We start from the raw sequence: 23,211 nt of genomic DNA, 5'->3' as shown, positions 1-23,211 counted from the left end.
TTATAAAACACTGTTTGATCCATTTCTTATCGTCAATCGATCACTAATTGGAAGAAGGCACGAATGCTATGAGTCCAAAGCTCTGTAGCGGCCCATTTCGTTATGTAGTGGGCTATGCTATCTGCCCTTCGATAGGCCCATTTTATTGACCTTCTGGGCTTGTTATTTGACAAAAAGTCCAAGTGCACTACAAAATGTTTCATTTTAGTGGGCTTTTATTGACCCATCTTAAACCCATTTGTTTGACTCATAACTTAATATTTTATTACTTATTTTGTATTTGGTAAAAATGAATCGATTCAAATACTTAAAATTTATGCAAAATTTAATGATACATGATTAGCTTCTCTTTCTTCTTCTTTTTTTCCTTTAGAGCCACCCTATATATAAGTTTGTCGTGTTTACATCCGAAATCGATTTAACTCAGGGAAATGAAACTCTCATGCACAGAAATTTCTCACTTGATAAATTGAGTCAAAACTCAAAACATAACGCCTGGTCAGAAGAGTATTGATAGAGGATTATCTTGTTAATAAAATTACAACAAGTAATTTTGTTGAAAGATGCAAAGAAATAAAATGACATATTGATACACAAACTAATCACTATTTACATACTTTTTCAGTAGTTTTTCCCTTTTTTTTTCAAGACAAATATTTGGGGCATGCTCACCAGTCACCACTTGCCTAAGTGGCAAGTTCCATCCCCTCTCTATATTATCTATGGAAAAATAAAATATTGGAATATATATATATATATATATATATATTTTCAATTAGAGAATCAATGCATTGTATAATGGGACGAGGATGAAAGAGCATATTCTTAGCTTGAAAAACAGATAATAATAAATAAATGATAATAAGTAAAAGTAAATTAATTCCGGTTGATTTCCAGTAGAGTCGACCATAGTGGTTTATGAACTTTACATGTGCCAGTTGACGGTGCGGATTCACTCCTTAAAAAAAGAAACGGTGCGGATTTACCCAACGACTGTCGACAGCAAGCAGGACTAGGGTTATCATCTCCTGAGAGACGCTCCTTCGTGTCCTCAATGCTCCCTCTCCCTCTCACTCTCCCTCTCCCTCTCCCTCTCCGTCTCTCTTGATATAATTGAATTGATTGATAGAGTCGGATCAGGGTTTGAATCGAATGGAGATGGACTATTTCACGGAATTTTCTCACAATTACGTGGATCGTCGTCCCCGAAAGAGGCCTAGGGTTGGTTGGGAAATCCCTCAAGCCCATCAGAAGGTAATTTTTCTTTCTTTCTTTCTTTCTTTTCGTTTCTATTGCATTTGGTTTGTGGTCTTACATGTTTTTATTTTTCGTTTTAGCTCAGTTCGCTGATGTGAAAGGTATTTTGCAGCAAAAATTTCCGGATGGGTCTTAAATCTTTTCCTGTGAATTTTGTTATGTTATTATCGTAATGCTTGTATTTACAGATTTACGATATTTCTGTTTAGATTGCGGGAGATTTATAGGCGCTGGATTTTACTTTTTTTTGCTTGAATTTCACCTTCTTGTTTGTGTAGTATGTAGTGATCAATTATAATTGAATTTTGTAGAAATTGTTGATCTTTGAAAGTTTCAATTTAAATTTTTTTTGGGACAATGGAAATTCGAGGAAATTTTAAGGGAACACATAAATCAATGATCTGATTTTTTTTCCTCAAAATTGGCCCCTAGGAAAATTTCCTGGGATATCTAGTCATGTCCATTCAGATCTTGATGAAATCTTTCTAAAAAATTGAAGCTTTACCTATTATAAAGATGCAATTTTTTTTAGTGTTGCCCTTTTGTAGTCTACGTTTTCCTTTATCCTCTATCCACTTGATGTTTATTTTTATTTACTCTTAGAGATCTAGATCCAGTGACATATTTATATTTGCATTTCACTCGATTTACATATACTTGACAAAAGATGCATGGGGGAGATCATGTAAATGAATAACTGAGGGCTGGGGGTAATTTGCTTAAACTTGTTTCTGCTTAGTGGAATATGAATGAATGTCTGTAGGCTCAGTCAGGAATTTTTAGTGGGCAAGATGTTGGAAATGGGACAAGCTTTCAACCATCGAGGGTACTCACAGACAATGCCAGTCTATATGTAAAGGGATTAGCTCAAAAAGGATCACCCCCTTGGCGAGATGATGACAAAGATGGCCATTACGTATTTGCTCTCGGAGAAAATTTAACTTCTCGCTGTAATTACACTTCATCACTATTGATAATCTTTATTTTATATATCTGTGTGCCTATACGGCGTGCTATATTTTAAGAAGAGAACACGCTATTTTGTTGATCTTGGTATTTTGATGTTCCCACTCTATTTTGATTTTGACTTTAGATTGAGCGTATTTGAAATCCATGGAGTCAAGTCTCTTTTTGCATTGTAAGAGATGAATGATGACACCCCTACTCAAGAAAGAAAGAAAGAAAAATAAACAAATTAGCATGTTCTCCTCTTTTTTTCCCTTAGAGTTATTGCTCTTTATCTATGGCAGTGTACATTAAAATTTTTCTACAATTTTATGTGATGAATTTGTGAGTTTTTTTTTTGAAGTTTATGCTTTGATGTTTAAGTGCGACCCTAAAGGTTGTGTACATATTGTCTTTCCTGACCCTACCTTTTTTGCGTGGGAGTTGTTTATTTTTACCTCTATGATTGATGTGTTGTTTTCGAATTTTGGTTCCTTGTCTGAAACTTTCATGGTTCTCTTTGCTTTTGACACTCTTTTGTTTTGCTACTTGCAGATAAGATCCACAGAAAAATTGGTGAAGGTAAGATTCTCGCAGCTTTTCCTATTGATGAATTTATTTATTTTGGGGATGTCTAATTCATACTTGACTACCCTTACTTTACATCCTTTGCGCTCTTCAGGCACCTTTGGTCAGGTCTTGGAATGTTGGGATCGGGAGACAAGAGAGCTGGTTGCCATAAAAGTAGTGCGGAGTATTAGGAAATACCGCAAAGCAGCAATGGTTGAAATTGATGTGCTCCAACTTCTCCGAAAGTATGATGGGAATGGAAGTCGGTAAGTATTATTCATGCACAGTCATTTTCATGTATTTCAATCAATTTTGAGGTGAACTTGTAGTCAGCAGTTAAGCGAGTTTATTCTTTGCAGTTGTGTACAAATACGGAACTGGTTTGACTATCGTAACCATATTTGTATCGTAAGTATATGATTGATTTGTGGTAAGATGATTTTCCCCAACTTTATATTTGGGGGTTAAGATCTGTGGTGAATTTAAATGGTTTGCACAGGTGTTTGAGATGCTTGGTCCAAGCTTATACGATTTTCTTCGGAAAAATAATTACCGCCCATTTCCGGTTGATCTTGTCCGCGAGCTTGGCAGACAACTTTTGGAATGTGTGGCATGTGTGTACTGTTACTTTCTGCTATTTCTCTTATTCTTATTCAAGTTGGAGGCAACAATTTTATTTGTGTTGTACATTTTTGTGACCTTCATGGTTGTTGTGTCTGTTTGTTGAAAAGTACTTTTTAATTCACTAATTACACTGCATTCATTTGTGTCCTGTGAATGCAGTCATCATCATCATCGTGATAGTGATAAGTGTGATGATAAGGTTATTATAAAAATGCTCATGTTTGTCATTGTGAATTCTTTGCAGTCATGCATGATTTGCGACTCATCCATACTGACCTGAAGCCTGAAAACATACTTTTTGTTTCTCCAGAATATGTAAAGATACCTGACTACAAGGTATGCTTTATCTTGTAATATTTGCCATTCAAAAGAAAATTTTGTTTCTTGAAAGATTTAGACAATTTTGTTTATTAAATGTAATGATAGCTATTCTACTTTCCAGGTTCTTCAATTTTCCTTCCGTACGGGGGATGGGCTGGGGCGTTAAGACTTTTAGCTTCTTTCTTTTAACATTTGATGTTCAGATCTCTAATTTTCTAAATCATCCTAGGTTACACTGAGGTCACTAACTGAGGGAGTATGCTACAAGAGGTTGCCAAAATCAAGTGCTATTAAGGTCATTGATTTTGGCAGCACAGCTTACGAGGAACAAGATCACAATTATATTGTCTCAACTAGGCACTACCGTGCACCTGAAGTTATCCTTGGTATTTTACTGTTTACTGCTACCCTTTTTCCTCTTGATGAATCACTTTATCAAATTTCGTTTTAAGTTTTTACCCCTCTTTTTAGGTCTTGGATGGAGTTATCCATGTGATATGTGGAGTGCCGGTTGTATCTTGGTAGAGTTATGCTCGGTGCGTTTATACTTCTCAGAAATGCATTGATGACTGGGACAAATGGTTCTATCATGACCAATTTGATGAACGAAGATCTGAGAAGCATTTTCTTTCTCTCTTTTTTTTTCCAGGGAGAAGCTTTATTTCAGACACATGAGAACTTAGAGCACCTGGCCATGATGGAGAGGGTTTTGGGGCCATTACCACCACACATGTTGAAAAGAGCAGAGTGCGGGCTCTTTTAAGGACTTCGTGCTATTATTTACAGTCTAAAGAGAACTTCCATGTTAATGTTATATAATGTCATGTGAGAACTTAATTCTTTTTCATGTTTTTTGGTTCAGCCGGCATGCTGAGAAATATGTTAGAAGGGGTAGGTTGGACTGGCCAGAAGGCGCAACCTCAAGGGAAAGCATAAGAGCTGTTCTGAAGCTACCCCGCCTTCAGGTGTGATTATCTATCTGCCATGTTTTGCTTTTGTTGGCCCATGTCCAGATGTTTTCGATTTGCAACAAATCTGTATTAGCATCATATTTACAGAGTAAATACTTCCTAGAATCTATTTTTTCCTTGCAGAATCTAGTGATGCAGCATGTTGATCACTCCGCTGGGGAGCTTATTGACCTTCTGCAAGGTCTCCTTAGGTTTGATCCCTCCAGCAGATTAACCGCTCATGAGGCCCTTAGACACCCCTTCTTCAGGGATGACTACAGGAGATACTAAGGAGAGTCTGGTTTGTTGATCACCACAAACAGTGTTTGCACATGTCCCCTCTTCTAGATTGCACGTATTCTTGTCTCAGTGAAGGGGCCTAACCAGGAATCTTGGTTTTCTATAAAGCTTTTGCTTTGGTTGAGCTTTTGTAAATAATCAATTGTTTGGAGAAGCTCCATGTCAAATAAATTTATCCTGGCAATATATGTTGTAGCATTTTTCTTCTTGTATCAAAGTAAGTCCACACATTTTAAAGGGAGAGCTGTTTTTTGCGTTATTCCTCATCTCATGGAGAAAGACTGTATGCTTGCTTAAAAGACCTTGATCAGGAACTTGTGGAATGTCTGGTTTGTAGTACAACCATAAACTTGTTGAAGTATGTACTAATTGTTTAATTTTGTCTCTATCCGATAAATTAATCTTATTTGTCGTCTCTATGCAAGTGGAGTGTTTGATGGGGGTTGGAAAGAAGAGCCACAAGTGGTTGCAAGTTGTTGTTCAATTGGTTCTCAATTAGAGCAGTCAGAGAGTCAAATTTGGACAACAGTCAATCCTTCTGACCCCTTCAAACCAAACCCAACCCAACCAGCTATTGGTGAGTCCAACCGCTAACTCGTTTACCGTTTATCAAAAACTCACACCCACTTCTTCACTTCCCCACCGTATTCCTCTGCAAGTTGTTTAGGGTTTTAATGGTCTGGTCCACGTAGAGATGGTTCTTCTTTCATGCTACTTCAAGCAAGTCTCTCTTCAACAATCTCAACTATATTAAACAAATGGGTATGCCGTTGCAATTTCTCTTGCACTTCCCTTCACTTTATATTTTTGTCTCTCTTAGTCTCTTGTTGTTTGAATCTTTGTTATAGGCCCCATAAGCTTTTACTTGGTCATATTTTCGTGTTTGATTTTTCTTCTTGATTCGAAATTGAGAGTTCTAGAGGGAGAGTGGGTCAAGGGTTTTAGGTGAAGAAAAAGTGCAGGCTTAAAGGGATGGACCGAGATATCAAAATCAGCTATTCATTGTCAAAGATTCCAATTTGGCGCTTTCTATAGGCTTTCCAGGAATAATCCTCAAATGGGTATGGACAATTTATTCTGAAGAATTTCGTTAGGTTTCTTTCTGGGATGTTAGGCCAGGAAGACAAGGACCGGCTTGCCGGTGGTGGTGCCCGGAGGGCTTATCTTCGGTCTGTTTCATGGAGTGTTCGGTCACCAAACAGACCTAACCTCAAACCCCAAACCAACAGCAAAGCTAGAGCTTGTTTGCCACCTCTGCAGCCTCTTTCCATCGCGCGCCGCCCCGTTCAGGAGTGGCCGAAGGCTGGCTCTGATGACCTTGGTGTGTGGCCAAATCCTCAAACCCCAAGAGAATCAATTAAGGCCCTTGATAAGTCTACTCCAGGACAATCAACAGTGGAAGAATTCGAGTTTAAGAAAGATAAGCTTGCCTTTTTCGATAAGGAATGCTCAAGGATTGCTGATCACATTTATTTAGGAAGTGATGCTGTGGCAAAGAATCGCGAGATTTTGAGGCAGAATGGGATTACACATGTTCTGAATTGTGTTGGTTTTGTGTGTCCTGAGTATTTTAAGAGTGATCTTGTATACAAGACACTTTGGTTGCAAGATAGTTCCTCAGAGGATATTACTAGCATTCTCTATGATGTGTTTGATTATTTTGAGGATGTTAGAGAGAAAAGTGGGCGAGTTTTGGTGCACTGTTGCCAGGGAGTCTCACGGTCAACATCGTTGGCCATTGCATACCTCATGTGGAGGGAGGGGCAAAGCTTTGAAGACGCATTTCAATATGTAAAAGCAGCGAGAGGGGTAACTAATCCAAACATGGGTTTTACTTGCCAGCTTCTGCAGTGCCAGAAGCGGGTGCATGCCGCACCTGCCAGCCCAAATTCTGTGCTTAGGATGTATCGGATGGCCCCGCACTCATCATATGATCCTCTTCATTTGGTACCAAAAATGTTAAGCCGCCCAGGTGTAAAAGGGCTTGATTCGCGTGGGGCATTCATCGTGCATATTACTTCTGCTATATATGTTTGGTTGGGGAAGAATTGCAGCTTTGCAATGTCAAATCAGGCTGCAGTGGCTGCCAATCAAGTCATCCGGTATGAAAGAGCACAAGGTCCAACATTGAGCATTAAAGAGGGGGAGGAGCCTCCAGAATTTTGGGAAGCTCTTGCTTGTGGACAATTCATGGCAGATGGTTGCAACAAGGTGGAGATAGACAAGGAAGAAGCCATGCCTTGCAGGAATAATAAGACAACTGCAGCTGTTCATACTAGGGTTGGAGAAAGGAAGGTTGATGAATATGATATGGACTTTGAACTCTTCCACAAGGCCCTTGCTGGTGGAGTCGTTCCACCCTTTTCAGTATCAAACACTGGTTCAGAAACTTGCCTGCCTGCCAGAGAAAATGGATGGAGCAGACTAAGACAGAAGTTTGCCCAAGGTACGATGAAAGAGTTTGTCACTTCAGCTAAAGTGAATTGTGAGACTTTTCCATTCAGTGAGGAATCCCATATGGACATAGATGCTTCGAAAGAAGTGGAATACCCTGTTTCCCCAAATGAGTGTTCATCACCATTGTCACCTTCTGCATGTCGCTCACCTGATTCCTTTGATTGTTTTCCAGACAGCAGTCCAAGTAGGATAAGTGATACTTGTAAGGAAGCCGAATACTCTATTTCTCTTACTGATTCTTCATTACCACCAAGGTCTTCTTATTGTTCTCCAGATTCTTTTTCTTGCTTACGAGACAGGAGCCCAAAGTTTGGTTCCAAATCCCCTACTCTTTCACCTTCAACATCTGATTACTCCTCCAGCTCATTTGCCTTTTCGCCCTCATCTTCTAATTGGTCTGACTTGTCTCGACAACCCTCACCTTCTGGCTTGGAGGCCGTAGATCCATTTTCTGTTAAAACTGCTTTCTCATGCGACCACTGTCGACCCTATCAGAAAGCAGCTCCTTCGCCTACAGATGCATTTTCAGCTTTGAGATCGGCAAATACTTGTTTTCCATGTAAGGAGAGTTCTCTCTCTATTGCAGAACGTAGAGGGAGCAATCCTCCACCCCATATGTTTTTACAATCAGTAGATGAACCATCTCAAGGCTCGAAAAAACTGATAAGGTCATGGTCTTTTTCTCTACCCGACATTGATGACGACATGATGATCGATGCTCATGGTGATCAAATCGAGAATGAAAGTGAAGAGCTAGTGTTAGGCTCTCTGCTTGCTAGTGCTGTTAAAGATTCTGAAGGTGAGATTGAATCCAAAGAGGTGTCTGGTAAGGTTCACTGTCCATCAAGCGATGGGATCATTAGACCTACGGCACCTATTCTTTACCAGTGGCCTGCCATGAATAAAGTGGACATGAATTTCTTCTGTGAGCGTGATGCTAAGTCAATTTATATGTTATTGGCTCCAAATGTTGGCTTGGACTCAGATAATCCTTGTAATTTATTTGTGTGGCTCGGGCATGAAGTTTTGTGTGAAGAAGAGCTTAATCAATCTATAAACACAGATGGAACTTGCAAGAATAGTCATCTGCAATGGGAGATGATCGGTCGCAACTTTCTGGATCAAATGGGTTTTCCAGTGAATGTTCCTGTAAAGGTAATTACTTCTCCTGTATTACGAGAGATTTTTTTTTCTTTTGGTTTCTGCATCCATCGATGTTTTGCTGCCTGGTTTTAGTACTGTTCACAAGCTTGAAAATATTATTCTTGTTGCCATAAAAACAATGAGTGGATGCTCAAGTTGCCTGTGGGTTTTAGTCTTTATAAACTGGAGTTATTACAGTCTAGTTTAAAAAAAGAAAAAAGAAAACTTGATTATGGTATGTTGATGTTTGCTAATCTCTCTCTCACCCCATGCCTTTTGCTGTTTGGTAACTTTTTTAGAACCAAATGTATTACAAATATTTTCTCTGATGTGGTTTGGTACTTAACTTTTTATCTGGAATTATTCATCTTATATGCAGATAGTCGTAGAAGGTTTGGAGCCGGAGGAGTTTCTTAGCCATCTCAACTGTTTCTCATTTCAAAAGTTGGAACAGAGCGGCCACTGTTGAGAGGGATCAGGGAAAGAATACGCTGTTGCATCCATTATTTCGGTTCGCGATCTTTATTTGTGAACGCCTTAGTAGCCTGTTGATATGTTGTTGGTAATAGGTTTGGAGCCAGAGGAGTTTCTTAGCCTTCTCAATTGTTTCTCATTTCAAAAGTTGGAAAAGAGCAGCCACTGTTGAAGAGGGATCGGGGAGAGAATTTGCTGTCGGTTCATGATCTTTCTTTGTGATCGTCTTAGTAACCTGTTGGTATGTTGCAGTTAGTAAAGGGTTCAGAGCCAGAGGAGTTTCTTAGCCATCTCAACTGTTTCTCATTTCAAAAGTTGGAACAGAGCAGCCACTGTTGAGAGGGATCGGGGAGAGAATACGCTATTGCATCCATTAATTCGAATCATGATCTCTCTTTGTGAATGTCTTAGTAGCCTGTTGGTATGTTACAGTTGGTAAAGGTGATTGAGCATCCCAGGCAGTATACATAACTTATCTGCTTGTGTGATGTGAGGGAAATCAAAGTATTACTACAGAAACCATGTACAGGAAACAATATTGAATTAAACTGTAGTTATGGGAAAGCAAATCAAAGCTAGAATAAGCACTGAGGGCTGTTATTTCTTTTTCTTTCTTCTGTTTTAACATTTGCTAATCTGGCACCTTAGGTGTTGCTGTGTCAGATAAAATGGAAACTCAAATGATTATGGTAATTTTATCGGATTTACTTGTTCGGACTTAGGTTATTGTTCGATTTACTTGTTTGGATTTAAATCAATCTGAGTTTAATTAATTAAACACGTTTAAAATTCAATTCAAACTAGGGTCCGGAAGTGTAAATATTTCATAAACACTGTCCGACCCAGAACCGACATGAAACAGAGTTTTTGCAAGGTATGAGTGAACTTTCCTAAAATGACCACGCTTTGGAACTTTATTTCCTCTACTATCCCTATCAAATCCCCGAGCTCGATCGCGACGGCCCAGTGATTAACAGCAGAAGAAACTTCACCATCGTCAGTAACAAAAATCTCAGTAATTCAGACAGCCAATAAAGCTGGCAACTTTCAGTCCGAAGCGAGTAGTTGCGGAGCTGAGGCAGTCGGGCTCCCTCGAGAGCCGAGCCTCATCTTCTCCCATGAAGCGCGACGAGGAAAACTCTCCTCTAGTTCGTGACCAGCTCCCAAATGTGGACGACAGCGAGGATCGAACCCGACACGCCTCTCGAGATCGTGACCGCCTGTTGTGGTGCAGTTTTGATTCTATCTTTCCCTTCCTAAGTAAGGATCCTAGGGTTTCTAAACACGCCTCCAGGATTTCGATGTGCTTTCTCGCTGTTGGTGCGGCGATCTTGATTTTCTTTATTTATAACCAATTGGTGAGTATTTTCATGAATAATGGTATTTTGCGTTTTGGGATTTGCACTGCTAGGAAGAGAAACGAAATTGTAGTGTAGGGTGGAGAAAAAGTGAATGTGGTTACTACTATCGGTTTGAACCAGGTTTTGAATTTGTTCTAGACTGAAGATTATGAATTTGTAGTATGTTGTATAGTTTGACTGTTTTTTGGGTTTACACCTTATACGCATTGTACAATATAACAAGGATTTATTTTATCATGCAATCACTTTCCCGTTCTATAATTAAGTAAAAGTATTGCATGTTGCACTGACCTGAACTTTTTTAGCATAGAATTATCATATTCTTTGAGTGTTTCGTACATCCAAAGGCGGTGTAAAGAATTGGGGATATGTATCCATGTATAAAGTGCAGCTCTTTGTATAGTGTGAATGAATTTCAATTTATTGTTCTAGGGCGCATAGTTGCAACATAGAAGATATAGTTTTTTCTTTCTTTGGTCACTGACTTTTTTCCTCCCAATTAATTGTAGAATGATCCATACTTGTGTAAAAAAGACGGTGTCGTGCTTCACTGTCCACACGTAAGTGTCCTTGAAAGATCATAAGCATGATTGGAATGTCTTAAGTATTAGCTTTAATGATTTGGGTTGGGCTATATTTATTTTTTCCTTTTTCCTCTTTCCTCTTTTGCCATTTTTAGGTCAGTGATCGCACTTTACTCTGGGAGAATCCATACTTCGCAACAACTTCTTGGAAGCCTTGTGCTGAACGCCATAATAGTGGTTTAGCAGGTGATTTTGGGCTTTTGTTGATGGAAATCAATTCAACTAGTGTGCAAATCATATGATCAAATCAAGTCTACCTTTAATGTTCACCTTCCATTCCCATGGTAACATTAGCTTAGTCACGTTACTTGACTCTGCAGATCTTCCTTCTGAAAATGAAACAAATGGTTATGTATTTATTCATGCTGAAGGCGGTCTGAATCAGCAAAGGATTGCGGTATGAATTCTGTTGACATGCCTTGATGCGTGCACCCTTGCTTTTCAATGCCCAACCTGGCATCTCTAATTAATTCGCTGATTCTGTTGACATGCCTTGATGCGTAAACCCTTGTTTTTCAATGCCTAACCTATGCAAAGGTTTGAAAGAATTTATCCCACATTGAAGAATGCTCCGGTGTTCCTGAGGAATTAATGCTGATAAAATACAAAATTCTTTGATTTGTCCTTAAATTTTGCATATTTCCCCCAAATCTTGGTGTATTGAAACATATTTTTTTTTGTGTATATTCCTATGTATTCGAATTTTTTTTTTTTTTTTTTTTTTGTGGTTTGCTGCCTAAAATGGAGGAGAAGTGTTTTCTGTTGGGTTTTATGAAGCCCAATTCTTTGTTACCTTTAGAAAATTCAGAAATGGTTTTCTCCCGCGTTGCTTTCTGTGCCTCGGGATCTTCTTTTGCGAACCCATAAATTATTTGCCAATTGGCATGTACCATGGCTGACTGACTATAGTGTTTTGTGAGTTAAGGTTAACCAGCGGTAAAATTAGAATATCTGGAGCAAGGCTACATTGAACAATGTTTATTGTCTTTCAATTAGATGAATCATTTGTTTTTTATTCAAGGAAATAGTTTCATTTTCGTGTTTTGGCTTTGTTTCACAAGAACATAATTCTAGTGTCTTTCTATGTTTGCAGATATGCAATGCTGTGGCTGTGGCCAAAATTATGAATGCCACTCTTATTCTGCCTGTGTTAAAGCAGGACCAAATATGGGGAGACCAAACGTGAGTTATCATGCTTATGTTATTTTAGTATCAGTGTAATCTGTCACATCATAACAGACAGCCTATTGCATGCATGCTTAAAAATAACGAGGGAATGTTGTGATGTGAAGCATTCCTGTAATTTATGTGGAATAAGTTCATATACCATGAATGTAGATGCTGCGTATTCCTCATATTTTAGCTCTATCTCTACTTTGATTATAAGCTGGAAAACTCTTCTTCTTTTTTTTTCCATGAGGGACTAGTTGCCTTTGATTTCTTCTATGCTCCAGGATATGACAACCATTCAATGTGGATAATGCGTATAAGTGGGAGTTAGAAATTTGTTGTTAATGCTGAAACATAGGCATGTGGTTTAAATTCAGACGGCTACTCAAGTCTGTTGAAAATGATTAATTGTTACCTTTTCTGTGTCAAGTCTATTTTTAAAATCTCTTATTTGGTTGCACTCACAACTTATTATATGCAGTTAACTTGTTGAGGAATTTCCTTATTTTTGCTTCCAATGCTCAATTGATAAGTTATTCACCGTTGATTTCTGGTGTCTTCATTTCAAAACTCTAAAGTTCATTTCTCTAAATTTGTCTGCAGGAAATTTGAGGAAATCTTTGACGTTGATCATTTCATTGACTACTTGAAGGATGATGTGCGAATTGTCCGCAACATCCCTGAGTGGTTTACAGATAAATCAGAGTTATTCACGAGCATAAGGTTTGGCCTTTAAAAAATTGGGTATGACTTCTGAATTAGTGGTTGTCTAAGTGCTTTTGCAAGTATGATAGCCAAAGTTACTAAGATGAGATTGAAGTTAAATAATCCAAATTACTTGTCCCAACTAGTAAAAACATGTTGCCATTATTATTCTAAGGTAAGGACGTGTCGTTACAGGGAAACTCAATCATATAATGATTACAAGTATGTAGCATGCTTGAAATTTATTGCTTGCTACACACAGTGAATGCTACTCTTCCTGAAACTGTTTCACCTCTATGAGACAAGGGTTCCCTTTCCAAATCATGTTTCACTTCTCTGTGTATTTCATGCTTAGCTCGAGAAAATTTAGCATGGAGATCAGTTGTATGTTGATACTCAGTATAGACGATATATAACTTTAATATAAATTCAGTTGGATGCCAATGCAACTGGCTTTGAATATGATTTTTTTTTTCTGTAGGCGGACAGTGAAAAACATTCCGAAGTATGCACCAGCGCAGTTCTACATTGACAATGTACTGCCTCGAATCAGGGAGAAGAAGATAATGTCCCTAAAACCTTTTGTTGATCGGCTTGGGTAAGTCAATGGTTACTAAATGCCATGAATTTCCATTATGCTAACAGTATGCTTGGGTAGCTTACCCTGTTGGCCACTCTCTTCATTATGTTTGTGTATGACTCTATGTATTTTCGTACAATATTAAATTTTGGAATTTTGGGGCAGGTATGATAATGTCCCTCAAGAAATCAACAGGCTAAGGTGTAGGGTTAACTATCATGCCCTGAAATTCCTTCCAGGGATAGAGCAAATGGCTGATTTATTGGTATCAAGGATGCGAAACCGAACTGGACGGTTAAATCCTTATATGTATGTTAAACTGATAATTTGGTGTTCGAAAGATTTTTGTTGATTGAATTCCTAAGATCCTTACAGTTTTACTCCTGCAGGGCTCTTCATCTTCGGTTTGAAAAAGGGATGGTAGGGCTATCTTTCTGTGATTTTGTGGGGACAAGGGAGGAGAAAGCTAAAATGGCAGAGTACAGAAAAAAAGAATGGCCTCGACGGTACAAGGTGACCTGTAATGAAACATTCCAATACTCTCTCTCTCTCGCTCCCTCTCCCTCTCCCTCTGTCTCTCTGCGCTTTGTGCATGAATCTATCTCTTGTTTATCATGTGGTTCTCATTTATGTGATAACTTGGCTGGCAGAATGGTTCCCACCTATGGCAGCTGGCCCTGCAAAAGCGAAAGGAAGGGAGGTGCCCTCTTGACCCTGGGGAAGTGGCAGTGATTCTTCGGGCACTGGGCTATACCAATGAGACTCAGATTTACGTTGCTTCGGGCCAAGTTTATGGTGGACAAAATAGGATGGCACCGTTAAGGAACATGTTCCCATATTTGGTAAGCCCTTTGAATCCATTTTTGTGCTGGTTTACTGAAATTTTCTTATAGTATGTTTATAGTTATTTTATATGCAATCTATAATTAATAGTTGCAAGAGTATCGTGATCAAATCATTTTAGCTGCTCCATTCTTGTTCTGGTTATAGCGCAATCTGCGGCCTTGAAGAAATCAGACTGAAACTTAGCATTTTTATTGAATTCTTTCTATTTTATCACTGTTATTAGATCTTCGGTTCCTTCTATTTTATCACTGTTTGCCCTGCTATTTGAAATATGATAGATCTTATCAAAAAACTTGTAAGAAGTCCTCATAAAATGCGTCAGCCACCTTTTGTGTGTTCTTCCTTCCAATTTCTTTCTTTTTGAGCAGCAAAGAAGGAATTTTTATTGATAGTGGTACCAAAGGGTGCCTCCCAGTTACCAGTTACCAGTTACATGTAAAGACAATTTGTTTTTTGAATGGAAAAGGCAGAATTCATTTACTAGCGATCATGTCTAATACATCAAAGAGTGAGTTCATCGATACTGTATGTGCCCTTGAACCAACTGCAAATGCTAGGGATGGATGTATATTTATATTAATATACATATTCAAAATATCAAAGTGGGTTTCAATCCCTTTAAGGGATCTCCTATGCCTTTCTTTCTATAGATTCATAAAGATGCTAGTGGGATTGAGCCAACAAAACTTATTCAAAGTGGGTATTAAAAGTTGTTTAAGCCACTTGGACTTCTTATACTGATGATTTTTGTACAAGCATGGATGAAAAAGTTAAATGAATTGTTCACTTTTCTAACAGTTGATTCGTTCACTTTGAGGTTTCATAACAGGTTACAAAGGAGGACTTAACCACAAAGGAGGAGTTGGCTGTTTTCAGGAAGCACGTGACAAGCTTGGCAGCCCTTGACTTCTTGGTGTGCTTAAAGTCTGATGTGTTTGTGATGACCCATGGAGGAAACTTTGCAAAACTGATCATTGGGGCACGGAGGTACATGGGTCATCGACAAAGATCCATAAAACCAGACAAGGGCCTAATGTCTAAATCTTTTGGGAACCCTTACATGACGTGGGGAGCGTTCAAAGAGGATGTTACTATCACCCATCGAACCCGTACTGGGTTGCCAGTGGGGACATTCCCTAACTACGACCTGTGGGAGAACCCCCTCACTCCTTGCATGTGTAAAGCTTGATGGCAAGGATATCCTGCTAGAAGTTCTAATCCCCTGATTTGTTTAGAGACCATGTTGATGAAGAAATTGCACATCAATCTTTTTGAAAAATTGAGAATTCTTTCCCCGGAAACGTACTGAAAAAAGGGTGCTAACGTAGCTCTTGGTTGCAGAATTGAAGTTTAATATGCGACACTTGCGTGCATCTGGAGATTGTGGCTTGGTGGAAGCAGGTATTTGATGCACTTGGGTACATCTAGAGATTTTGGCTTGGTGGAAGCAGGAATTTGATGCAATCTGCAGTGCGATAGGGTCTCTCATCTCATGACCGATTGATGCATTGTCCTCTTGCTGCAGTTGTGCCCAAAAAAATATCGGTTATGTGATAGTATGTAATTCTGTATCATTCTATATATATCCTGTATTATACCTGTTCAACGAGCGATATTTGTTCAAGGCTGCATACTGCAATGATCTGCTGTACTTAAAATCTGCTCCTTTTCAGCATTCCTATGAATAGTCGAATAAAGTGTAAGACAAAAGAGGAGACTGGAAGAACAGCCTCTGCCCACCGGTAACAACAATCATGCTCAGGTAAGTTGGTTTTTCTCCCTCATGTTCAACAATCAATTAAATTTGCTAGGCATACAGATTTTTTCGAGTGGCAGGGTTGTTGATATCATAAGCATTGTGCAAAGTATGCACCTATGTATGTCTGTTTGTCAGTTTCTCTTCTGTAATATTTGCCAGTTTGATTCTATCACCTGATAAAGACAATTGACACATTTAGAGATTTCTGTGTATTCTGAAATTGGAAGGTGAACAAGACCTCGTACGCTTTTTATGCGTGAGACTTTCAAAAAGTGATCCCAATAGACTCATTTAATGCGGAGTACTAGATGCCAGAGGCTCTCAAAAATTTACCTATGTCTTTGAAGGGCTGATTGAAAACTGAAAAACCGATAATAATCGATCGCCTGGTCACTTGGAAAAAAAAAAAAAACATTCTTTTTTACCCCTAATTATGAACAAAATAGTCATGGGACACAATTGGAGCTCCTATCCCGACTTTTGAGTTGGGTCTCACTCAGTGCCCAACGTATCAGCATTAAAAATCCCAACAGTCCATCGTACGGCCAGATATAAATTCGGCCCAAAAGAATATTGACCTGGTGATCCTCGGCATAGGGTCCCAGTAACCGAAGTAATTTTTATTTATGGGGCATTTGATTGATAATTGTGTGAGGCGAGTATGAAATGAGGAGGAGATGAGTGTGAGATGAGTGTGAGATAGTATAGGGTGAGTGTGGTCATGTTTGATACTATAAAATAGAAAGTGATGAGTGTGAAAATATTAATAGTATAATTTTCATATTACCTATTTCCTCTTTTTAGAAAATAAAATAATATTTTATTACAAAGGTAAAAAAAGTATTTTTACATCAAAAATCATTCTCTCTTGTGAAAAATAATCATTCTCATCATTTTAATAAGCATGACTATTATGCATAAGGGAGAATAGATGGTGAAATGAGTTTAAGATTTCACCATCCAAAACTCAATCAAACAAAAAAATATTTATTTTCACCGTCATTCACTTCTCAAAACATCAAACAAATACCCATTAGTGTTTCCCAAATACTCCATTCGACATTAAAAAATAAATATATTTTAGTAAACATAAATAAATAAATATAGATCGCATTGACGAAGCTATTACTTATGCTGAGATGACCATTGCCTGCCCACTTTTAATGGTTGATCACGCGCCGCCTTAGTCACCAATATTACGGCGCTACTGATGACCATGATATGACGGTTAACATAGGCGATAACGCTGATTACAATATCGGCGCCGACAAAAGCAACGAGATCCAGTTGGCGGTGGCAGCACATCCTCAAACGGCGGCAGTATGACGGAAGTCGCTGCAATCAATGTTGGTTATTCAATTAATAGGCCAAGACAGGCCTGCTGGTAATATTTGAAATTTGAATGAATTTAAACTAAAAACATAAACAGAACCCAAAACAAGACAAACTGCCGTACAAATGATTTTCCCAAAGCTCTCTCTTATCCGAGTAAGTATGCATTTTCAGTTTAATTCTTTATTAGGGTTTTCAAAAACCAAGAATAGTGGGGAGTTAATTGACCAAGATAAGTCGAAGGTGGCCAACCGTGTGGCCTTGAAAAGGCACGCAGGCATGCCACCGCTTCCATCCCCACAAAATCTTTGACCGGTCAAAAACCTACATTAATTGTAATATTTTGAATTTTTGATACATATTTTTTAATTTATTAGTTATGGGTCCTTAATTTTGTTGTTATTTGCTACTAACTGTATTAGTTTAAAGTTTGTTATACAGGCCCATAACTATTCATTTGATTAGGATCATAATGTTGTGTTACCGATGTACAAAAAAAAAAATTAATCGAAAAAGAGGAACAAAAACATAGAGCATTAATGTGAGGAGATTAGCTAGGCAAGACATTGGGTCCTTGTAGTTTTTCAAGGCAAATCGCCAAGCATTAAATGCAAATGCACTAGTATATGACAAATCCCTGATTTGTTTTTGTCTGTATGGGTGCCTTTCAATCTTTTTGTTGTTCTTAAGGACTGTCCAATAGTTCATATCCCCCCTTTCCCTTTAATTATTCACACTCCACCGATTCAATATTAGGGATAAGTATCGAAATAGTTAGTGAATTTTTGAAAAAAGATGGATCAAATTCTTTTATTTGTTTTGGACTAAACAAATCTATATACTTAGAACTTAGTTAAGACTGTGTGTGTATATAAGAAAGGGATTTTGTCTTCAAAAATGATAAAATCTCAATAATCATGTATTTTAGTTATCTCCATTGCAAAGTTGAACGATCAAAATCTAATTGAATTCATGGGCTACACGTGTTTCACATAATCCACATAAAATTATGCGCGTATAATAACTGAAACAACATGTATCGTAATATTTTGATCCTTACCAAATAATAGGACGTTTTAGCACCACAGGATATAGAGGTTGGAACATGGACGTGGCAAAGATCGGCGCGTAGGGAACCTGTCAAAATCCCACGAAATCAGAAAAGGGGCAGCGCAAAGAGGGATGGAAGGATGTGACAGAAAGCAATGAAAATGGAGCAGACGGAGCACTCTAGAGTCTAGAGTGCGGTGGTGGTGGTGGTGCTGCTAAAGGCAGGTGAAGTTTGTGTACTTGTTACACACATACACGTGGCATGTGAATATATGACAGAATTATGAGATAGAAAGTCGGAAAAGGCCAATGCAGTTGCTTTTAATTAGGGTTTCTCATAGCTAGCCTAGCTATCTTGCGTTGTCCACTTGTCCAGTCTATTAACTCTCTCAAAGAAGAGTCAAAGTGCGTTAATTTGCACCCAACGATATGCCACGTCAGTTCCATTGACTCTTACGTGGCATGAGATCTCAAACCCGTCTAAAAATGACGAGGCCACCGCACCTCCTCCTCACCCTTTCTCTTATGTGAATCAACGAAACTGCAAGTCTCTCCTTCCAATTCCAAACCCAAGTTTGTCAAAGCTGCTATTAGTGCTATAGAGCAAAGGAATCACGATACCAGGTTTCCGATACTACAGAGAAAGGATGAGATCCATCGTTGTAAATATATATGTATGTATGTATGTATGTATACATGTTAATGTACAAGTTTAAATTATCCACAATGTTTGTACATTGATCTTCCTAAGATACTGTCATGTGTAGAATATTAGTTGATCTTTCCCAAATTATTGTTAATTACTACTACTACTAGATACTCAATGACGCATTTCAAATAGAAAAACAGTTATTAATATTATTGGGTGTACTTGATTGAACCTTTTCTGTTTAACATTTTATGTTAGTTAAGACATAAGTAAATAAATAAAAACGTCTTCTCACATGAATTAACAATTCAAAGACACAAAATAATTTGATTACAATTACATATACAATACTTTTTACTAGAAATTCAAAAACACACAAAAAAAAAGTACTAATTCAAATTATATTACTACATCTTTACATGACTTGCTTATAAATTACTACAAATATAGTGGAAATACGACGTTAAATACATCTATTTATCTAATTTATAGTAATTGCTTTCCGGTGTACAAAAAATTTCACCCTAAATTTGCTCACACACATTATTGTCTACCCAAAAGCTACTTTCAAACTTTGAACACTTTACAAAATGCTATCAAACTTACTTTTGGTTGACCCGCATTTGACATTTGGAAGAGACCGCGCACAAATAATATACGGCCACCTTTTAAGAATAAATAATTATGCTCGATCTTCGTTTAAATCTTACTATGATTTTATGCATCTTTATTGGCACTACTCCAATTCCAATTTCCACATTTACATACCTGAATTCTTGCTTCAAAGAAAAAATACATTAATGGCCCATTGTTTCCACAAAAGCTAGAATGTTGCTTGGCTTAACAAAATATAAAAAAAAAATCTATATATTATTCCACAACACTACATATATTCAACAGAAGGGAAAGGGGAAAGGCCAAAAAAAAGACAGCTAAATTTTTAAATTTTAAGAATAATTGGTAATTTAAGAGGGGAAATTACGAGAGACAGTAGAGATGGAGGAATTGGGATAGGTCACCTACGCAGTGAAGGAAGTCTGACACGATTCAACGTCATCATCAACAACGCCGCTGCCGCTGTTCGGGCTAGTGCAGCCGGGGGTTTGATTGTCTTGGTCAGTGTGGTCGTCATCATCGTCATTGCTGTTACCGAGCCTATCTTCACCGTCCACGTAAGCATCCTCATCATCAAGGGCATAAGCAAGGGAATCGTCTGGTAGACCAATAGTGATGGACTGTTTGTTTTGATGGCCAACAATGGGGAGAGGCTCGGTCAGTTGTCTCCCGTCTCGAGGAGGTGAAAATTCCGCCGGCAGATAATGGTCCATATTCTCGCACGGGAACTTGGAGCTCCTGAAGTGCTCCTTCAACGCTTCCAAACCCTTTTTTTAAATTATTTTTAATACCCAATTTAATAATTAATCATTAAATCTCACAACCTGAACCCACCATTAATGATAAAGAGAAAAGCAAGCATATAATATACCTGGATTCTTGCGTAGGTGACTTGACAGATTTTTCTGGAATTGAAGACTTCCCAATGTTGAAGATGAAATGCCTTGTAGAGTCTCCAGGTTGCTTCTGGTGAAGTCATGTTCACAAACCCATATCCCACATTGCACTTGTTGCTGTGTGTTTCGATCGTTTTTAATTAGCACAATCACAAATTTTCTGAAAGAATCAAACAATTGCTAAAACTCACTTGAAATCAATGGGGAGGTAGACGAAGTTGTAGGAGGACAAGGGCTGATTATCTCCTTCAGAAATCTGTTCGTTGCAATGAATGCAGTGATTGTCCAACATGTTCAGCAGAAGCTTCTGACTGCAAATTCAAACATAATGAATCAATCTCCAAGAATATTATTTGTAAAGGAGTTGCACAGGAAAGAAATTACCTGTACTTGTTGGGAATGTTCTTGATCATAATAGTTGTTCTTGAATCTCGGCAGTTCGATTCCGCAATAGCCTCTTCGTTTATAAGAAATCCGATGTCAAATTTACCAGACCTTCCTTTCCATGGTCGAATCCTTCTTGAAGATTGACACTTTTCGGCAATCTTCTTCCCACCCTTCTTTGAAGACCCGTTGTTACTGACCTTATCCACACCTTCACGCTCCAATGCACCGCTTAATGACAACCCACCAATTGCACCTTCAATAGAAGCTTCCATGACACTATGGTTTACTTTTCCATGATTTTTACGAGAAAGATAAGCACGAGGAGATAAGTTTCGAGGAAAACGGCCGGAGAATTCACGAGGCGATAGTACCGGAGGAGGTGGAGGTGGCGGAGACGGAGGTAGAACCGAGTGCGTATAATTTTGAGGACCATAACAGTTAGTGGCGCTGGAGAATTTTCTACTAAAACCGCCGGGCCGGCTGAATTCAATCACTACACATTGGCCGTGAATTTCCTTTCCGTTCATTTCGTTGAGAGCCTTCGCGGCGTCTCTGATGTCAAAGAACTCAACGAATCTTTGGCGTGCCTTCAATGGAGTCTCCCGCACTTCCTTCACCTCACCTGAAACATAATTCAAAATTGGAACAAAATTGAAACATCAAATAACAATAAATTCTCATTTCTACATCAAAATCAACAAAACCCAAAATATACCATGAACTCCAAAAATCTTCTTCAGTCCGGCAGCGGTGACTTCAGGGTCCAAATTGAAAACCACGATTGTCCCCTGATTGCTCCCGTCCGGTAAAGCGTTGCTCGCCGGGACTATAAACTGGGCCCAAACGGGATGGCCCAAGATGAGCATTTCCGGCGGTGGTGGAGGGGGTCCCAGATTACTGTAATAGGTCCGAAGCCAGTTTTGATGGTGCAGGTGCTGCTCTTGAATCTGACTCAACGCCCTCTTTGCATGCCTCAGATCATAAAAATGAACGGTCACGATTCCATCAAGCAATCTCTCCATCTGGACCCCTCTCACCTCCCCAAACACCTCCAGTTCCCTCCTAACCGTTGACTCGCTGACGTCACTCGGGACTGAAGACAACAAGAGACTCCGCGTGGGCGCCGTGGACGGAGGCATTAAATTAAGAAAGTGGGTGCCTCCGTTGCTAACGCAAGCCAGTGGTGTAGAGTACGGGAAGCAAAACGGGAGATTACTCGGTGGTTGTTGATACGGTGGTAGAGGAACTGGAAGAGGAGGAGGAGGAGGAGCAGCGTTGTAATGAAAGTACAGTTGTGGTTGTTGTTGCGGAGGTGGTGTAAATAGTGAAACTAATTGGTTGTGATTAGGGTCGGTGGGGTATCTGGGTCGGAACTCCTGCGCTCTCGGGTCTAAACTCCCTGTGAAACGAACAAAACCGGTTTCTTCCATGGCGGTTGTAGACGATGAACAGGAGAGGGTGCAGTTGCCGTGGTTCTTATCTTCTCTCTACGGTCTCAGCAAGTGACAGTGGCTGCATATAATTTTCTCTCTCTAGTGACTCTCTCTCTCTCTCTCTCTCTCTCTAGGTTGTCTAGCTTTTTCTGTCTGTCATTAGTCCTCTATAGCAGAAAAGCACATATGGGAATAGCTTTCCTCTTTCCTTTACTCTCTAGTTTCTATCTAATAAAAGACTAGAACCATCAGCACCAGAGTTGCTAAAAATGTCCTTTATTACATGAATTACCTCACCCGGAATTGACTAAATTACCCTTGTTGTGTCTTATATAGGCATTGGTTGCGATATGGTATGCTCATATTTTCACCATTAGTGTGTCATTAGGTTTGAGAATCTAGCTTTTCATGGTTAAGAAATTTTTTTCCTTCTAATGATTCATTTTGTTGGTTGGTGGAATCTCTTTGGTTGGTAAAATATTTGGAATCTAGAATTTCAAAAACAGCTGGATTCCTTCAAAAAATAATTCTCATTTTCTCCCAAAAAGAGTCGAATCTTCCTTAGGATTACAAATCACCACTTATTTTTAATTAAATTTTTATAATTTTTTTTGAAAAACATATAATTTCGACAATATTCCATAACTACATATTTTAAATATGTTATTTTTTATATCATTTTATTTGTCATTGGTTAAATATGTCATATAAAAAAATAATGAACATTATTTGTTAATTTTTAATTTTGGTATTCAAATTAAAAAAAATTTAAATTTGTCATACAATTTGCAATAATTATAATT

The 23,211-nt window shown here is 38.5% G+C and overlaps 4 protein-coding genes across 5 annotated transcripts; 3 read left to right on the top strand and 1 right to left on the bottom strand.

Annotated features, from left to right (window-relative positions):
- The first annotated feature begins 1,050 nt into the window (after window positions 1–1,050).
- LOC119990775 (serine/threonine-protein kinase AFC2-like) lies at window positions 1,051–5,355 on the top strand. 2 transcript variants are annotated; one of them, XM_038836868.1, is made up of 12 exons: window positions 1,051–1,254; window positions 2,021–2,207; window positions 2,758–2,784; window positions 2,885–3,038; window positions 3,132–3,180; window positions 3,272–3,386; window positions 3,641–3,732; window positions 3,947–4,103; window positions 4,189–4,253; window positions 4,367–4,464; window positions 4,580–4,682; window positions 4,812–5,355. In XM_038836868.1, the coding sequence occupies exons 1-12, from the start codon at window positions 1,153–1,155 to the stop codon at window positions 4,956–4,958; spliced, it is 1,296 nt and encodes a 431-aa protein (XP_038692796.1). In that variant the 5' UTR covers window positions 1,051–1,152; the 3' UTR covers window positions 4,959–5,355. The 2 variants fall into 2 exon arrangements, with proteins under 2 accessions (XP_038692796.1, XP_038692797.1); XM_038836869.1 differs by lacking the exon at window positions 2,021–2,207 and having other exon boundaries at window positions 1,122–1,254.
- Window positions 5,356–5,489: 134 nt separating this feature from the next.
- On the top strand, window positions 5,490–9,761 carry LOC119990774 (protein-tyrosine-phosphatase MKP1-like). Its single transcript, XM_038836866.1, has 2 exons — window positions 5,490–8,579; window positions 8,947–9,761. Exons 1-2 carry the CDS (start codon window positions 6,075–6,077, stop codon window positions 9,034–9,036), a joined length of 2,595 nt encoding a protein of 864 aa, XP_038692794.1. The 5' UTR covers window positions 5,490–6,074; the 3' UTR covers window positions 9,037–9,761.
- A 225-nt stretch (window positions 9,762–9,986) lies between these two features.
- On the top strand, window positions 9,987–15,938 carry LOC119991885 (protein PECTIC ARABINOGALACTAN SYNTHESIS-RELATED-like). Its single transcript, XM_038838398.1, has 11 exons — window positions 9,987–10,399; window positions 10,912–10,962; window positions 11,082–11,172; window positions 11,307–11,383; window positions 12,080–12,168; window positions 12,760–12,879; window positions 13,343–13,459; window positions 13,607–13,750; window positions 13,831–13,954; window positions 14,092–14,283; window positions 15,117–15,938. Exons 1-11 carry the CDS (start codon window positions 10,160–10,162, stop codon window positions 15,474–15,476), a joined length of 1,605 nt encoding a protein of 534 aa, XP_038694326.1. The 5' UTR covers window positions 9,987–10,159; the 3' UTR covers window positions 15,477–15,938.
- A 4,066-nt stretch (window positions 15,939–20,004) lies between these two features.
- LOC119991884 (protein terminal ear1 homolog) lies at window positions 20,005–22,443 on the bottom strand. Its single transcript, XM_038838397.1, has 5 exons — window positions 21,691–22,443; window positions 20,973–21,597; window positions 20,780–20,899; window positions 20,564–20,705; window positions 20,005–20,459 (listed from the first exon to the last, which is right to left on the bottom strand). The coding sequence occupies exons 1-5, from the start codon at window positions 22,403–22,405 to the stop codon at window positions 20,097–20,099; spliced, it is 1,965 nt and encodes a 654-aa protein (XP_038694325.1). The 5' UTR covers window positions 22,406–22,443; the 3' UTR covers window positions 20,005–20,096.
- Between the last annotated feature and the right edge of the window lie 768 nt (window positions 22,444–23,211).

This window comes from Tripterygium wilfordii, chromosome 22 (genome assembly GCF_013401445.1).
Source record: "Tripterygium wilfordii isolate XIE 37 chromosome 22, ASM1340144v1, whole genome shotgun sequence".
NCBI lineage: Eukaryota > Viridiplantae > Streptophyta > Magnoliopsida > Celastrales > Celastraceae > Tripterygium > Tripterygium wilfordii.
Note: the sequence above shows the minus strand (reverse complement) of the source record. Positions and strands in the feature narration are given on the sequence as shown.

Bases quoted from the DNA above. Each gene is read 5' to 3' on its own strand.
- LOC119990775 (XM_038836868.1), top strand. From the start codon at position 1,153: ATGGAGATGGACTATTTCACGGAATTTTCTCACAATTACGTGGATCGT. The intron at 2,208-2,757 runs GTAATTACACTT...TGCTACTTGCAG, and splicing joins AGAAAATTTAACTTCTCGCT to ATAAGATCCACAGAAAAATT. The intron at 2,785-2,884 runs GTAAGATTCTCG...TGCGCTCTTCAG, and splicing joins CCACAGAAAAATTGGTGAAG to GCACCTTTGGTCAGGTCTTG.
- LOC119990774 (XM_038836866.1), top strand. From the start codon at position 6,075: ATGTTAGGCCAGGAAGACAAGGACCGGCTTGCCGGTGGTGGTGCCCGG. The intron at 8,580-8,946 runs GTAATTACTTCT...TCTTATATGCAG, and splicing joins CAGTGAATGTTCCTGTAAAG to ATAGTCGTAGAAGGTTTGGA.
- LOC119991885 (XM_038838398.1), top strand. From the start codon at position 10,160: ATGAAGCGCGACGAGGAAAACTCTCCTCTAGTTCGTGACCAGCTCCCA. The intron at 10,400-10,911 runs GTGAGTATTTTC...AATTAATTGTAG, and splicing joins TCTTTATTTATAACCAATTG to AATGATCCATACTTGTGTAA. The intron at 10,963-11,081 runs GTAAGTGTCCTT...TGCCATTTTTAG, and splicing joins TCGTGCTTCACTGTCCACAC to GTCAGTGATCGCACTTTACT.
- LOC119991884 (XM_038838397.1), bottom strand. From the start codon at position 22,405: ATGGAAGAAACCGGTTTTGTTCGTTTCACAGGGAGTTTAGACCCGAGA. The intron at 21,598-21,690 runs GTATATTTTGGG...ATTATGTTTCAG, and splicing joins GAAGATTTTTGGAGTTCATG to GTGAGGTGAAGGAAGTGCGG. The intron at 20,460-20,563 runs GTATATTATATG...ATTTAAAAAAAG, and splicing joins TCACCTACGCAAGAATCCAG to GGTTTGGAAGCGTTGAAGGA.